Genomic DNA, 15988 nt, shown 5'->3' on the forward strand with positions numbered 1-15988 from the left:
TGGTGCCTGCACAGATGTTCGCTCCATAAAGATTGATTAAGTTGTACATTTATGATTCGTCCACATGACTGCGCTTCCTGTGGGCAGGGGCCAATTCATACACGTTGTAGTGTCATTTGCTCCCCACCTGCCCCTAACTCACTCCACAGAAGCAGACCTTCACAGAAGTCTGTGTTCAGTAGGGTGCGCCCCATAGCTGCAAGTGCTCTAAGGGGCTGAGCCGCTGTCCAGGGTACTAACAGCCCAAGCCTGGGAGGCCTCAGGAGGCTGACCAAATATGCCAGCTTCAAGACTCCTTATCCTAACCAGCTGGCTAACCTTGAACCCCGCCATGCGACCCGACCAGAGCCTGCCTCTACCACATCACCTCCCATTGCTCCCCACCCATCACTCACTTCCTTCTTGCTGGCTTTCTGTCCCTACAACCCAAGCCCAAGCTCTGACATGCCTCAGGACCTTTGCTCGTGCTCTCCCCCTGCCTGGTGCCATCTTTCCCCAGCTGTTCCAGGGCCCATTCCCTCACTCATTCCAGGATTCCACTTCCATGTCCTCAACAGGGAGGTCTTGGTCACCCTGCCTCACATTAGCCTTTTCTCTCATTTCTATCCTCTTTCAGCACTTCTCACTGCCTAACATTCAAGTTTCCGCAGGTTACGTACTTGTCTATTATCTGCCTCCCCCACTTGAATCTCCACACCAGGAGGATAGGGAGCATGTCTGTCCTGTTCAGTTTTATCCTCCTTTTTTTTTTTTAAAGGGCCTCAGCTACCCCAAATTGCATTAATCATAAGCTTTGGTTCACTGCCTACTCCCATTGTTGGCTGGGCAGAGCTCCCATTATTTATTTGCTTATTTTATTTATTTTAAATAATGTGTTCATGTGAACCTACTGCTTAACATTCAGATTGGAATCATGAAAATAATAACTCTGACTCTTGTCTGACCTGTTCACCACTATGTCCCCACTGCTATGTTCACATAGGAGGCATTTGGTAGCTATTTACTTAGGAATAAATTAAGGGACAGTGACCTCCACACCATGCAAAAGGGAGTTGATGGGAGTGCCTGCCTGGCCTCACAAGGAGGCAGATGGGGGTGGAGAAGAAATCAAAGGCCAGGCCCTCCACAGGGGACAGGCTCCCCTATCGTCCCTAGGTGCTCCCATCCCCAACCCAGCCTGGCCCAAAGCCTCTTCTGTGCAATGCAATTCTACACCTTCATGGAGGGCCCACTGTGCCAGACCCTGTGCCAAGAACTGAGGACACCGAGCATGTCAGCCTTGCACCCACCCTTGAGGAGTTCTCAAGCCACCATGCCCCTGGCCCCAGGCTGTCCACTGTTATCCTAAATAGTACAAACAGCTACCCGGCACCTGCTCCGTGCTTTCCTCACTCATCTCCCGACATCTTCCCAGTGATCCAATAAAGCAGGTGCTGTTACTTTCCCCTCTTTCCAGAGGAGCACCCTGAAGTGGGTCAGAGTGGGCAAGGACTTGCTCAGACCAGGAAGGGGCAGGGTGATTCCAGAGCCTGGCTCTCCTTCCCACTGGGTGTGCTGCTGTGCGGGTTTCTCCTGTCAGAAGACCACAAGGTCCTGGACCTCCCGCATTTCTGCAAAAGCAACTGAACACAGCAGAAAAGGCGTCAAGTTCGGAGTCACATAGTGGTAAGGTCCCCGTGGCAGGTGCAGTGACGCAAGGGCAGGGGTGGCATTTGCACCAGGTATCACATTCATGAAGGGCCTCATTGAACAAGATTCCCATTTTTAACTTTCCAGTTGAGTGCTACTGGCAAACCACACCGCCTGTGGGACACTATGAATCTTGTTTTACTAAATCAAATAATTTAATAAATGACCTTGCAAATATTAGTCACTTGGCATTTTGTTGTTGCTGCTGCTGAGAGCACGAGTCTCTAACTGCACTTTGGTGTTCCTTTATTCTCAGAGTACTGGGAAGCTCAAAAATTAGAAGTGCCCTGGGCCCCTCTCCGCCTCTATGGAGCTTGCCGAGTCCTTGCTGTGTGATTTCAAGCAAGCCACCCAACCTCTCTGAGCCCCTCTCGGAGCTGTGTGGCCTCTGAGCAGCATCCACAGAGGGGCCTTGTCTGCAGGAGCTGCTCCACAAACATTTATTCGGAGGCGTTTAACTTGAGGGAACCAGGTTGGCCCACATCGTATGAGACAGTCCCTGCCACCGTGGAAACAAACTGAGCTCTCTGGACATTTGAAGGAAAGTGAAGGATCAAGGGAGATGTGTAGGTTTTTGGTGTGACAACCATTTATTGAGATGGGACAGGTTTCTAGAGGAGCTCAGGGACAAGGAATCCAGAGTTCAGCTTTAGACAGTTATAGGAGGTACCCTGCACCCGCTGGCTACAAACACTTCCCATGCATTTTCTTATTGAATATTCTCACTGAGTGGTTCTACAAGAGAATTACTGCCAATATGCCCATTTTACACATGAAGAAACTGATGCTGAGCAAGGTTGAATCATTTGCCCGGGCTGACACAGATGGAACCAGGGTCGGCATCCAGGCAATTGGACTCCAAAGCCCATGTTGCCATCCTGCTGCTCTAACTCTCCCCACACCCTTACTCGCTTCTTCCCTTTGGCTTGGCAGAAAACACTGGGCTTGGGCCTGGACTTGCTGTCTGAGACATCACATGCCTCCCATCCCTGTCCCGGTTATGGCCTCCTGCCAATAGGAGCAATTCGCTAAGAGCTTCCGTGTCGGTTGCCTCCCTTGAGTCACGGCAACACGGGGATGCACCCTGAACAGCGTCCCCGGGGCCCCGGTTCTTTCTCCAAGTTCACACAGCAAGGCCAGCCGCGAGGAGAGCAAACACCTTCGGACCGACTCGCCCCCTGCACCACCTGGCTCAGAGCTCACCTCCTCCGTGGAGTATCCTAAGGAAGGACCCTCAGTTACCTCCATGCAGAACCTCTGTCTGGCAGTGAACTTCTCCTCTGTACCAAAAACACCAGGCACTTTGAGGTTCGTGTAGAAAACATGAAATAGATACAAGGCAGGATTCTGCCTCCCAGAGGCTTCCCCTGAGCTCCTAGAGAAAAAGTAGCACGGTGACAGGAAAGGCTTGGGTATGTGCGGGGTCAGACCCTCTTCCTGACCAGCCGTGTGACCTTGGATTGGCTCGGAGCCTCCATATGAGCACCATCCCCAAAGCTCCCTCTGATTCCTCTACACCCCCAGGCTGGGTGCCACCTCCTGCCTCCTCCCTGCAGGGCTCTGTGTTGCTATGCCTGACCCTCATAGTCTCCTCTCGCCCTGGCACCCCAAGAGGGTCTTTCTTTGGTTTTGTTTTTTTTTTTTTAATGTTTTTTATTTCTGAGACAGAGAGAGAGCGCATGCGCGCATGTGTGGGGAGGGGCAGAGACAGAGGGAGACACAGAATCTGGAGCAGGCTCCAGGCTCTGAGCTGTCAGCACAGAGCCCAACACGGGGCTCGAACTTACAAACTGTGAGGTCATGACCTGAGCCGAAGTCAGTCGCTCAAATCTGGAGCAGGCTCCAGGCTCTGAGCTGTCAGCACAGAGCCCAACACGGGGCTCGAACTTACAAACTGTGAGGTCATGACCTGAGCCGAAGTCAGTCGCTCAACCGACTGAGCCACCCAGGCGCCCCCCAGGAGGGTCTTTCTAAAACTTAATCAGGCTGTCACTCCCTTGCTTAAGACTTCAGGGGCGTCCCTGCTTTAGAGAAATAACCCAAACCCCTTAACCCAGGCTGTGAAGTCCTGTGTGATCCGACTCCTGTCCACACCTCTCATCTCTTCCCCTACCACTCTCCCCTTTACCTACTCTGCTCCAAGCCACACTGCCTCCTCTCTGTTCCTCAAATCAAACTCTTTGCAACCCCAGGCCCTTTGCATGTGCTATTCCCTCTGCCTAGAAGACTCTTTGTCTAATTAAGTCCTATTCCTCTTTCAAGGTTCCACTTAAATGTCTTGCCCAGATGCTGTTGACTCCCTATAAACTGTCTCTTCTTTGGAGTAACTTATCACAATTTCTGATTTTGCTTATTTAATTGATATTTACACATAAAGATCCACATCCACTCTGGTTTGTCGACTCCACAAAAGTAGACTGCACCAGTTCTGTTTACTGCTCTATCTCCAGTGCCCAACACAGGGCCTGGCACATGGCAAGGGCCCAGCAGAGGTGTGGAATGTGTCAATTAAACGGATCCTTTATGGGGCCGAGCAGCTGAGGCAGGACTTGAGTCTTCTGAGCCTCAGTCTCCACTTCTACAAAATCAAGATAATAATTCCTTCCTTACAGGGTAGTGGAAGATCCAAACAGGCAATGAATCTTGAAAGTCCTCTGGAAAGAAATGTTCTTCAAATATAAAAGTTCAGAAGAGCTAGAACCTAGAGGCTGAGCAACATTCAGGGAAGAGTGAGAGAGAAGGGCACAGCCATTTGTCAAGCAGCCTTATCTGCCAGACATTTTACATTTCCTCGTTCACTGACTTCTAGGAGGTGGTGGCTGTGAGCCAGAGGAGAAACCGAGACTCAGAAAGGGGAAGCTACCTGCTCATGGTGTCACAGTAAGTCTGTGGAAGAGTTAGGATTTGAACCCAGCACATGGAGGCAGTCATGTTTCCCATGAATCTCCAGCAGAACTTGACCTCTTGCAGTGGGGCTCTGGACAAATATTTAACCAGTTGGATCAGTGAAAAAAAGCGGGGGGGGCGGGCAACGAGAGTTGTTTGGACCTGAATGGCTGTCTCACTGGCTAGTGACCTTGGGCAAGCCACTTCCCTTCCCTAAGCCTCCGTGCTCCATCTGCAAAGTGAGAATGATGACCATGCTCACCAACGGTTGGGAGTTCAGCCAGAGCCTGCAGGTCGAGAGCTTAGCACAAAGTAAGCTGTCAGGAGCAGCTGTTAGGACCGTTACTCTTGCACAGGAGGGAACAGCATGAGCAAAGTCTTGGGGGCAAGGTTTGGGGGATGATGAGAGGGCAGTGGAGAGAAGGTTGATCAGAGGGGACCTCTCAAAGGAGGGGCACCTGAAGCCAAATGGACTGGGACTCCCAGGTCTGCGCTCAGCTGTCAAGGCGGGCAGTGGGAAGTCTTGACGTGTCCTGCACTCCATAAAGGTGACAATCTGGGGGGATTGTCCTCAAGCAGCCAGGGAGCATGTGAAATAGCCACCAATAAGGTTCCTCCATCTCCTGCCCGTCTCTCCAGCTTCTGCTTCCAGACCCCTCACCTTCCAGGTCTCCTGACCTCTCGCCTCCTCCCAGGTCTCCAGACCCCTCGCCTCCTCCCAGGTCTCCAGACCCCTCGCCTCCTCCCAGGTCTCCTGACCCCTCGCCTCCTCCCAGGTCTCCTGACCCCTCGCCTCCTCCCAGGTCTCCAGACCCCTCGCCTCCTCCCAGGTCTCCTGACCCCTCGCCTCCTCCCAGGTCTCCAGACCCCTCGCCTCCTCCCAGGTCTCCTGACCCCTCGCCTCCTCCCAGGTCTCCTGACCCCTCGCCTCCTCCCAGGTCTCCAGACCCCTCGCCTCCTCCCAGGTCTCCTGACCCCTCGCCTCCTCCCAGGTCTCCAGACCCCTCGCCTCCTCCCAGGTCTCCTGACCCCTCGCCTCCTCCCAGGTCTCCAGACCCCTCGCCTCCTCCCAGGTCTCCTGACCCCTCGCCTCCTCCCAGGTCTCCTGACCCCTCGCCTCCTCCCAGGTCTCCAGACCCCTCGCCTCCTCCCAGGTCTCCTGGACCTCCACCAGTATCCCATACATCTCAGTCACCTGCCAACCTCGTCTCTATCCCAGGGTCCAGCCCAGCCCCAACTCAGGTGGGGCCCTTCCCCCACACAGCCCACAGAAATCTTTCGCTCTTCTGTTAGGAAGGCCTTTTACTAATTAGAAAATTGGGGCACCTGAGTGGCTCAGTCATTTAGGCGTCTGACTTCAGCTCAGGTCATGATCTCACGGTTTGTGGGCTCGAGCCCCACATAGGGCTCTGTGCTGACAGTTCAGAGCCTGGAGCCTGCTTCAGATTCTGTGTCTCCCTCTCTCTCTGCCCCTCCCCTGCCCATGCTCTGTCTCTGTCTCTCTCTCTCTCTCTCTCTCTCTCTCTCTGTCTCTCTCTCTCTCTCTCTCAAAAATAAATAAAACATTTTAAAAAAAAGAAAATTATTATCTGAAGATAGGACAAAACATTTCATGATGGTGAAAAGTAGGAACGTTTTAGGCATAAGCAAGCACATGGCGTGTGGGGAGGTACATGTGTGTATATACACCACATTTTTATTTTTTTAAAAAAAATTTTTTTTTCAACGTTTTTAATTTATTTTTGGGACAGAGAGAGACAGAGCATGAACAGGGGAGGGGCAGAGAGAGAGGGAGACACAGAATCGGAAACAGGCTCCAGGCTCCGAGCCATCAGCCCAGAGCCTGACGCGGGGCTCGAACTCACGGACCGCGAGATCGTGACCTGGCTGAAGTCGGACACTTAACCGACTGCGCCACCCAGGCGCCCCTATACACCACATTTTTAACACACACTGCCTCTTTCCACGTGCCAGCGGGATCACAGACACACAGCTCTTCACTCCCCTTCACAAGCCAGGGAGCTGCGGGGCCTGACAGGAGGAAATGGGAATGCGGCACTAGTGTAGGGGCTTGGTGACTGGGGGGTCGCTGAGTTCTAGGTGAAGGATGGCGGCTTGGAAAGGAGACTGGGGTTCATCCTGGAATCCTCCCTCTCGCGAGTGCCCCCCTACCTGTCCACTCCCCGTCGGTGCAACCCAGAGATGTCCAAATCCCTCTGCTCCTCCCTGCTCTGCCCCCAGCCCCGCCCCCAGCCCCCCCCCCCCACCTCAGCGGCCCCTCTCTCTTTCTCCTCCGGCATGCCCCACCATTACACAGGCTCCTCCTCACTTCCTTGTTTGCTTACCCATCCACAGAGACCTCTTGAACCCCTTGCTCATGGCAGACGCTGAGCTAGGGACAAGTGACGCTGTCCTCGCCCTCCAGGGCTGATGCTGGAAGCGTTACCTGGGGTCAGGAACCCATGCCCGACACCACCCCCTAAAGCACCACCTGCCCTGGCAGGACCAGAGGGAAAGTCTTGGCATCTCGGGCTTTCCCCAGCTTCCCCTTCTGGGTCTCCAGGAGAAGGTGAGAGGGCGGGCCTGCGGCATTGAGGCTGCATCGTAGGACACCTGGACAGGGTTATGACCAGGCTCTGCAGCAGAACCCTGCCTAGCTGCCTCCCCAGGAGCCTGAGAGAACTCCAGGCACCCACAGGTCACCCACAGGACGGGGAAAACAGAGGTTCAGGGCAGGCAGGTGACAGGAGCAAAGTCACGTGGCACATCTGGGGGACCCAATCCCCAGTTCTCCTGCTCTGGTTCAGCAGGTGCAGACTCGTTCTAACTCCAGGCACTGAGGCCCCCGGGAGAAGAGAAGAGGGGCTTGAGATCTCTCTGCACTTCCTGCTGATGTTCTAAGGGCCTGGGCCTCTGTTTATTTTCACGCTGAGGGAGCGGGGAGAAACCAAGAAAGACTGCAAGGAGAGGAGCGATGTGGGGGCAGGCAGGGTAGGAGAGGTCAGAGGGAAAAGTGTGTAGTGAGTGGGCAGAGAAAAAGCGTGTGGCAGGAAAAGAATAACTGGGGACTCTGCAGGTAGAACAGAGAAGGGTGTGGGGGTTCTTACATCCCTGGAGGGAGGAGAGAGTCACGAATAATACAGAGACAGAGACAGAAAGATGCAAAGAAAGAGAGACAAAGAGAAAGAGAGAACAGAATTGGGGGGAGCAAGAGCAAGCCGGGTGGGGCTCCCAGGGCCTCTGTAAACTGCTTCCCCCAACACCCCTGTGGGGAAGTCCTGTGGAGGAGGGGTCATTGTCCCCAGCCCTTGAGGAGCTGGTGTGGGAGGGGTGTCCAATTCCACACTATCCCTTCCCCTGGTCCCCAGACAGTGTGAAAGGGGTGGGTGCAGGCCCCTGAACGCAACCAGCCAGCCCCAGGGGCAGGAGCCTGCCTTCCCCCACCTGTTCTTATCCCCTGCTCTGGGGGCCGGCTCCAGCTCTCCTGACTTCTGCCCACATCTCCCTCAACCTGTGGCCATCATCTCCCTGCCTGCCCACCCTGACACCGTCCTGTCCATCCCCGTGGCCCCCCAGATGACTCGTCCACAGCCCACCTTTCTGCTCCCCTGAAGGTTTGGGGTTAGCAGCCTTGATGGGGAGGGGGCCTGGTGGATTATTGAGGATGTACTGGACTGCGGCTGACACGGATGAGGAGGAAGAGGAGGGGGTCTTGGTGATGGACGATGCTGGTTCTGCAGTGGGGGGTGGCGGGGAGGGGGTGGAGGAGGGCTGGGGGAGGGGTGGTGAGGAAGCGGGTTGAGGGGGGAGCAGGACCAGGCTCACATTTGGCATTCAGGGCAGCTGACAATAAAAATGCTTTATTGCCAAGAAACTGGATCGATCGGGGCTGGAGGGGGCCGGCAGGGGGGACGCGGAGGGCTCAGCGCAGAGGCCGGCGGCCGGGCCTCCGCAGCGACCAGGGCCCGAGCTGCCCTCCCCCCTGCGCCCCCCTCCCCGCCTCCTGCCCTTTCTCTCTCCTGCAGCCACCGCTTAGTTCTTATTATATTTTTTCTTATATATTTTTCCCCCAGCTTCTCCTGCTCCTGTTATTTTTTTTCTTTTAATTTTTTTTTTTTTTTAAACTCGCTGTACTCCCAATGCCGAAGGCCGGTTGAGGGTGGGGTGGGGGCGCCTGCCCAGGCCAGACCCCTACCCACAGGGTGTCCAGAGCTACTGGCTCTGGGCTGAGCCCCTCTTTGCCTCCACATCCCCTTGTTCAATCAGTCTCCCCCCAGAGCCTGCCCCTGTGGGTGCCTATCTCCCCGGCCACTCATCCTAAGGGCCTCCCTCCACCCATAAAATAGCCCCCTCTCTGATGGGCCCAGGGCCCTGGCCAGACCTTCCTCCCCTCCCCCCTACCTGGCCCCCTGCTCACTCCCAGAGCCATTTGGCTGATGGTCAGAACTGTCCGTCAAGGGGGCTCTGAGCCCCTGGGGACCCAGATGGGAGGAGGGAAGGGGAGAGGTCGGGGGTCAGGCCACGTCCCCTCAGCTCAGCTCTTTCCCCTCCCCCTTCCTAACAAAGGGAACAGCCATCCCTATGCTGGGTGGGGGCGGCCTGGTACTCAGGGAAGCAGGGAGAGAAGGACTGTGGGGATGGCCATGGGCAGGAGGCGGGGGTGGGGCTCGCCTGCCACTCCTCTGCCCTCCCCCTCGGGTCAAGGCTAAGGTGATTCCTCAACCTCTCTGGGAGGCTGGGCTGGGCTGGGAAGGGAGGAGGATCTGGACAGACAAAGAACCGGAGCCCCCGGGAGTTGGGGGCTGGGGGGGGTCCCCCGCACCTGGGACCCAGGCAGCCCCAGCTGAGGGAGGGGCAGCAGGCACCCCTCTGGCCTTGGTCTCACCCTCTGCATGGCCCTGCCTCCCATCTGTACTAATCCCTGCAGATCCCAGAGCCACACAAAACCTTTGAGCTCGGGCAGGGTTAGATGGGGCTAGGGGGGAAACTGAGGCCCAGAGAGGGGAGACGGAGTCAGAGCTGGGATCAAGGATGGAGGGTTCTCAGTGTTGTCTGGAGCCTCACCCTTTTCTCTGCTCCTACCTAAGGAGACATCCCTGCCTTCCCTGCCCAGCGCTTGGGAGGCTTAGGTAGGGGGGCAGGCGGTAAAAAGTTCTAAGGGAAGGGAAGAGAGGGAAGAGGGAAGAGGAGGTTGAGAAGAGGGAGAAGCTGAGTCTTCTCTCTCCTCTGAGAAAAAGGGGGACCAGGAAAAGAAATTCTAAATATGGTGTGTTTCTAGCCCTGGCCTGGTACAGCTTCAAGGTGAAACATCAAGTCAGAAAGGGCAGGAAAGTAATGTGGACTGGGCCTTCCCAAGCACCTGGCTATCGATGGCTGGGGACGAGGACGCTCAGCGAGGTTCTTTCTCCTGCCCACCAACACATAGCAAAGGAAGATTCACACTCCCGTCCATCCCTAACCCCACCCAACACTGCCTCAGAGCCTCCCACCTGCCCAGCCCAACTGTGGAGGGCAGAGGGGAGCCAAGGCAGTAAACAATTTTGAGCCTCCCCGGCCTATCCCTCCACACAGCCCCCCAAACCCTGTGCCCACAAGAGATGAAGAGATGCCAGAGGCAGAACGAAATGGGGAAATTTGTGCTTCAATTCTTCCATGAAGCTGGCTCTCAGGGAGAGGGCCGCAGCCAAGAGGACGTGGGGGGAGGATAAGGTGGGCCTCTTTTTGGGGGGGGTGGGCTGGCTGGAACGTGGCCCCACAGCCTGCCAAGGAGGCCCCAGATGGGCCGAGGACTAGAGGGGTCCCGCTGCCCTCCCCCAAACCTCCCCTCCCTTCTCTCCCTCTCTTTCTCGGCTGGCTATCGACCGGGGCTGTGACATGGTGGATCAATACGGCAGGGATATAAAGCCGGCTGGCTGCCTGCCTGCCTCTGCCTCTCCCTCTCTCCCTGCTTGCCTTGCTTCCCTTTCTCAGAGCCGCACCCAGGTCCCCCGCCCCCATGGCCCCCTTACCCACACCTCTGAGGGGCCAAGCCCCCACCCCATCCTGCCAACCACCCCCCTACAGCAGGAGAGCTTAGGGAGGCTGAAAGCTTGGACAGCCAAGAGAGGGGGTGAGTATGGGAATGGGCAGGGAAGCAGATGGGGACGGGGGTCACACTGGCAGGTAAGGGGGCTGGGATCAATTAAGGGACAGTCCTCCTGGAAGAAAGCAGGCATCCCCTCAGTTGGGAGCAGCTCGGGGAGATGGGGCCCTTTGAGGGTATGAGAGGGATGGACCTCTGGGAGATGGACAGAGGGTACCTGGGGGTGCTGGGGAGACATTGTCCTGAGCCCACAGAGTGGGGGAAGTCCTGGGTTGGTGCTGGAGTAAGGTAAGGTGAATGGATGCCCAGAACAGTGGGGCAACCCCCAGGCAGCCTGCTGCCCATCCACAGAGCCCCTGGCTGCCCCATCCTTGGGTCTCTGTCGGCAGAAGCTGCCTTGGCCTCGCCCCAGGGCCTGGCCTGCACGTGTGTGTGGCGGGGGAAGTGCGGGGGGGATTGTGAGGCTTCGGACAGGGGTTCCAGGGCAGCGCTGTGCTGTCTAGCTGCTGTACGTATAGTGTGTGCGTGTGTTCCCGTGCACCTGGGCGGCCGTGTGTCTTTGAGTCCCTGAGCTCTGCTGTGGAACTCCAGGACTGTGTCCCCGAATGTCTCAGCTACTGAGTCACATCCGTGTGACCATGAATCTGTGGGTGTATCCCCGGGGCCTCGGCAGCCCTGTGTGTGTGTGTGTGTGTGTGCACGCGCGCGCGCTTTCATGAGTATCTCCCCTACTCTGGGCATCCCCACACGTGTGTATGCAGATCTGCCTGACCCTCGGGGGAGTGTGCGTGTATCCCCAGCAGCACCTCGGTGACCTTCCGTCCCCAGGTGACATGGTGGCTGTGTGTTCTTGCATTCCAGGAAACCCGCGTGTGCGAGCTGCCGCCTGAGTGTGTCTGGGCGGGCGTGAGTCTGTGAGAATCTGGGGAGTATGCAACGAGCCCCCGTGTGTCCGTGTGTGCGGACTCTATGCCTGCGTCTGTGCGCGGTTGTCTGTGTGGTTGCGTCTGTGTGTGGGGGAGCTCCTTTCTTTCTGTCAGAGAGCCAGTGTGTTTTCTGCGTGTCTACGTGATGCCACGTGTCCCTGTGTGCCGAGGGCCAAGTGTATTTCCACGAGTGGGATGGAAGCTCTGGGTGTGTCCTGCGTGTGTCATGGTGACTTGGTGCATCTGACAGTGTTGGCAGGGGCGGGGAGGGGGTCTCTGAGTGGGGGAGGGTGGCCAGGCGGCAGAGCTTTGCCACTGCGGGGCCGGCTGGCCCGTTTTATAGCTGTGGCTACATCAGCTACATCGCCTCCAAATCCAAATGTGAGGGCCTCCTTCTCTTCCCTGCCAGAGGCCCCAGATCGCTTTGCCAGGACGGGCCCACGGCCCCCTCCCCCTTCCCCCTTGGGCGCCGGACCTCTGCTCCTCAGCACCCCCTGCTTTAGTGGACGCCACCTCAACTCCACCAAGCGACCTCCGTCCCTCCCAACCCCCCCAGCGCCACCCGCTCCCCCCGCCCTCCCCCCCACCACAAGTCCAGTCCAACCCAGACAAAAGCAATTACTCCTGAGGTAGGATGTGAGTGTGGGTGTTAGAAACAGAAAAAAGGGGGGAGGGAGGGGGAGGGAGAGACACACACACAGAGGCAGGGATGGACAGCCAGAGACCTGGAGAGACAGGGACGAGAGAGACACAGGATGAAAGAGACTGGAAGAGACCCAGACACAGGAGGAAGCGGCAGAGAAAAGGAGCAGAGGAAGGGCAACCGTGCAATGGAGAGACACACAGACACAGGGGCCAGGCAGACAGAGAGCATGGAAGGCACAGTGACGGAGGCATGCAGATAAAGCGAGGATGGGGGCCAGATATGCGGAGGACTGAGGAGTTGGGGGGATGGGAACGATTCACAGAGGGAAACAGAAAGACAAGACAGACAGGGAGAGCAAGACAGAAAGGCAGAGACAGCTGGGGAGAGACCTCGAAGCTGGAGGTGGAAGGAAGTTGGGAACGTAGAAAACACTGAGGCAGCAAAGCTAGAGAGGGGCTAAGGGGGGCTCAATCCAAAGCAGTTTCTCTTTCTGTGCACTCATGTGCGTGGGTATACACACACGCATGCGTACACACACACACACACACACACACACACACTGGCTTTCTTCCCGCCCCACCCCACCCCCGGTCAGAAGTCAGGGGTGCCTAAGCCCTAGCGGCCCACAGTCCGCCAGGCCCCTGTGAGCCAAGGCAGGGAGGGAACAGGATGGACAGACAGGAATGGTCTCCTGACAGCAGCAGGGAGGGGTGGGAGCAGACTGGGCTCCTGATCACAGGGCAGGTGGGAGCAGTATCTCCCTCTTCCCACAGTCCCTGCCGCCTCTCCCTCCACACACAGGAGCACACACCAGGGGCCTTCGCCAAGCACAAGTTCCTTATACTCTGCCCCACAGCAGCCTGTTGAGGGGTGGGGCTGCAGACCCCAGGTGTGGGTGCACCCCGCCCCTGTCACGCCCCCCAGGCCCATGGCCCTCACCTCCACCAGCTCATTCTCACACTCTCACATACACACTCTTTCTGACTATCCCTGAGCCCCTTGCCTGCTCTCCCCGCTGACTTTTTGCTATCTCCCTGTCTCTTTGTCTGCTCTTCTCAGCTGCTCCCCCTCTCCAGGCATTTCTCTCTTGCGGGTGCTCCCTGAGTCTCCCCGAGTTCATCTCTCCCTTTCTCAGATGACTCCTCTGGCCCTCCTGTCCACACATGTCCCCAGAGAAGGGCAGATGGCTGTACAGGGGGCCTGAGAAGCTGTCCTGGAGCAGCGGGCCAAGGGCAAGAGAGGGATACCTCCTTACTTATTTCTCCCTCAAGCACCTTTTTCCCTCCTCTCTTCCTCCCCCCTCCCCCCTCGTCCTTATCCCCACCAGGTCCACATCTCCATGTGGCTCTCTCCTGGAGACAGAAAGCTAGACGTGGACCCATACAAACTCTACTTGCAAGACTGGAAACAGATCCAGGCTCAGAACAAGGAGGGCGTGGGGTGGAATGGAGAAGCCAAGACCCGGATGAAACCAAGCAAAGGAAAAAAGAAAGGGACAGGGGTGGAGCCCCAGGATGGGGAAGAGGAAAGGAAGGAAACCAGAAGCAGAGACAACGTAAGCTGGACAATACCGGGGGTGGGCTGGAAGTGTACATATTGACTTCCAAGAAACGTTGCTAAAATGACCTAGGGTCAGACTCTGTGGCCTGACCTCTGTCTACCAGCTCTCTACTTGGAGTTAGGGCCAAGTGCCTACCCGCCACCCCTGGGGCTGCATGCCCGCCAGGACAATGGGCACTTCAGCCTTCACTTGCTCTGGGACTGCGAGGCCAGGGATCCAGCAGTCCCTGAAGCTGCCGAGAGAGGAAAGCCATTTGCACTTCCTCCACGTCTGTATTTGGGTCCCACCCCGTGGCTGACAGACGCTCCCAGTCCTGGGTGGGTGACAGCTATCTCCACCCAGCCAGTGCCAGCCAAAGGGAAGGAGTGATCTCCTGACACCTCGGAGCATCCCACAATGGCAAACAGCACCTCGAATCCGAATCCGACTCCACACCCGGTAAGGACTGCCTCCAGCCTGCAGCCTCACACAGACTCGCCCTATGGACCACCCCTGTGGGGCCCACCCACAGGCAAGGAGCTGCCCCCCGCTGAAGCTGCTTTCTGGCCCAGCCACCTGACCCAGACCCCAAGGCCCGTCTGTAACAGCACATGCCCTATTCCGGTAGCCAAAGTGCTAGCCCCAGGTGCAACATAAAGGTGGCTAACTGGGCTTGGGGCATCCAAGCAAGTCCCCAACCCCATATACTGACTCCTTGGTTCTGATCTGCAGAACACCCACAGTGCCACTCAGACCTGCATTTCCACTTCTGGACCCTTCTGCTGCCACACCCATACTCTCACCCACGGGAGGAAGGGACTGCCTTATGGCTCCATGTCCCTGCCTCTGAAGCAGCCTTGGGTTCTCTCCAAGGCCCCTCACCAGAGCCAGCAATGGAATCCTCTCACCCACAGCTGAGCTCCTGCTTCTGAGGCAGACTCTCTCCCTCAGGGTGTGCGGGTACCCTGGGAATGCCACCTGTGGGACTCCAGGGCCTCATCCACACCAAAGGCCACCAAGTCATTTTGTGGAAGGACACAGGGGAGGGAGAGACGAAGTGGGAACACCACCTGCTCTTGCCCAGCACTGGGAGGGCCTTGGATGTCCAGCGGACAGTAGCTGTCCATGGGGACTCTGAGGCCAGGCCAGCATCCATGGTCCCCAGTAGTGACCCACCCACTTGAACAGTAACTTAGCCTTGGCTTCTCCTAACCCTGCAGGAAACCCCTCACCACCTCCTCCTCTCAAAGACTGCCTGAGCCCGCCCCCCCACCCCAGGCAAGTCAATCATATGCCACTCCCTCCTGACCCCAGCACCTTGCAGACCTGTGAGTTCAGGGTAGTGGGTCCGTATGCCTGTCTTCCCACCAATCTGGGGCCCCTCAGAGGCCACACAGGTCTGCCTCCCCTCTGTGTCACCAGACTGAGACACAAGGCCTGGCACACTAGAAACCCCCCAGAAATGTTAGCAGAAGGAATAAATGGATGGATTTGGGTTTATGTGTCCATGTGTTCATTTCTTTATTCATTCATTCAACAAATCCTTACTGAACATTGACACTGTGCCAGGGACTGGGTGCAGACAGCTAATGGGGGGAGACACTACACACAAAATATGTGATCAGACATGGTAATGGTGCTCAGGAAGGAGGAGCGGGGTAGGGGGCAATGCAGCCTTAGTGAGGGGTCAGGGAGCCTTACACAGAGAGGGAGAGCCGGAGAGCCGAGCTAGGCTGAGGAGTGAACTCAAGCAAGAGTGGAGGGAAGGGCCCAAGAGAGTGGAGGGGAGGGGAGGGAAGGGAGCCGCGTGCGCACAGAGGCAGACAGCACCTCCAGGGCTGGAGGGGGTCTGGGCGCCGAGGAGGCCTCCAGATACTGGAGTGGAATCACTCACCTTCCAAGTGCGGCTATAAAGGATAGTGGGGGTGGGGGCAATGTTTGATGTAGTTGTTGTTTTGTAACAAAATGATATACCGAAGAGAGTGTGGCCTCCTTCAAACACGTCTGGTGGGGGCGGGGGGGGGGATGAACTTTCCCCATGGACCACTCAGATATATTGGCAGCAGCCTTCAGGGCTAGTGCACAGACTCCATCAGCTAAACACCCCCTGTTGTACATTTTTCTCTAGTTTCTAGTGAAAAGCCAACAAATAGCCCAAGCATTATCCAACCCTCACCATTTTTAAATTTGTCAGGGTTGGCAACAAATAAGACTTCAGG

General features: G+C 56.7%; 2 protein-coding genes and 1 long non-coding RNA gene across 3 annotated transcripts in view; 1 reads left to right on the plus strand and 2 right to left on the minus strand.

Annotated features, from left to right (window-relative positions):
- The window catches only part of POU2F2 (POU class 2 homeobox 2), a 79053-nt gene that overhangs the window by 43160 nt on the left and 19905 nt on the right, over window positions 1-15988 (minus strand). The gene's annotated exons all lie outside the window — the stretch shown is intronic.
- LOC131500170 (acanthoscurrin-2-like) lies at window positions 1576-9004 on the minus strand. The gene is made up of 4 exons (XM_058708943.1): window positions 8977-9004; window positions 8172-8309; window positions 5237-5734; window positions 1576-1622 (listed from the first exon to the last, which is right to left on the minus strand). Exons 1-4 carry the CDS (start codon window positions 9002-9004, stop codon window positions 1576-1578), a joined length of 711 nt encoding a protein of 236 aa, XP_058564926.1.
- LOC131499175 (uncharacterized) lies at window positions 10310-15269 on the plus strand. The gene is made up of 2 exons (XR_009255754.1): window positions 10310-10684; window positions 13557-15269. It is a non-coding gene; the product is annotated as an uncharacterized LOC131499175 (long non-coding RNA).

This window comes from Neofelis nebulosa, chromosome 17 (genome assembly GCF_028018385.1).
Source record: "Neofelis nebulosa isolate mNeoNeb1 chromosome 17, mNeoNeb1.pri, whole genome shotgun sequence".
Taxonomy (NCBI): Eukaryota; Metazoa; Chordata; class Mammalia; order Carnivora; family Felidae; genus Neofelis; species Neofelis nebulosa.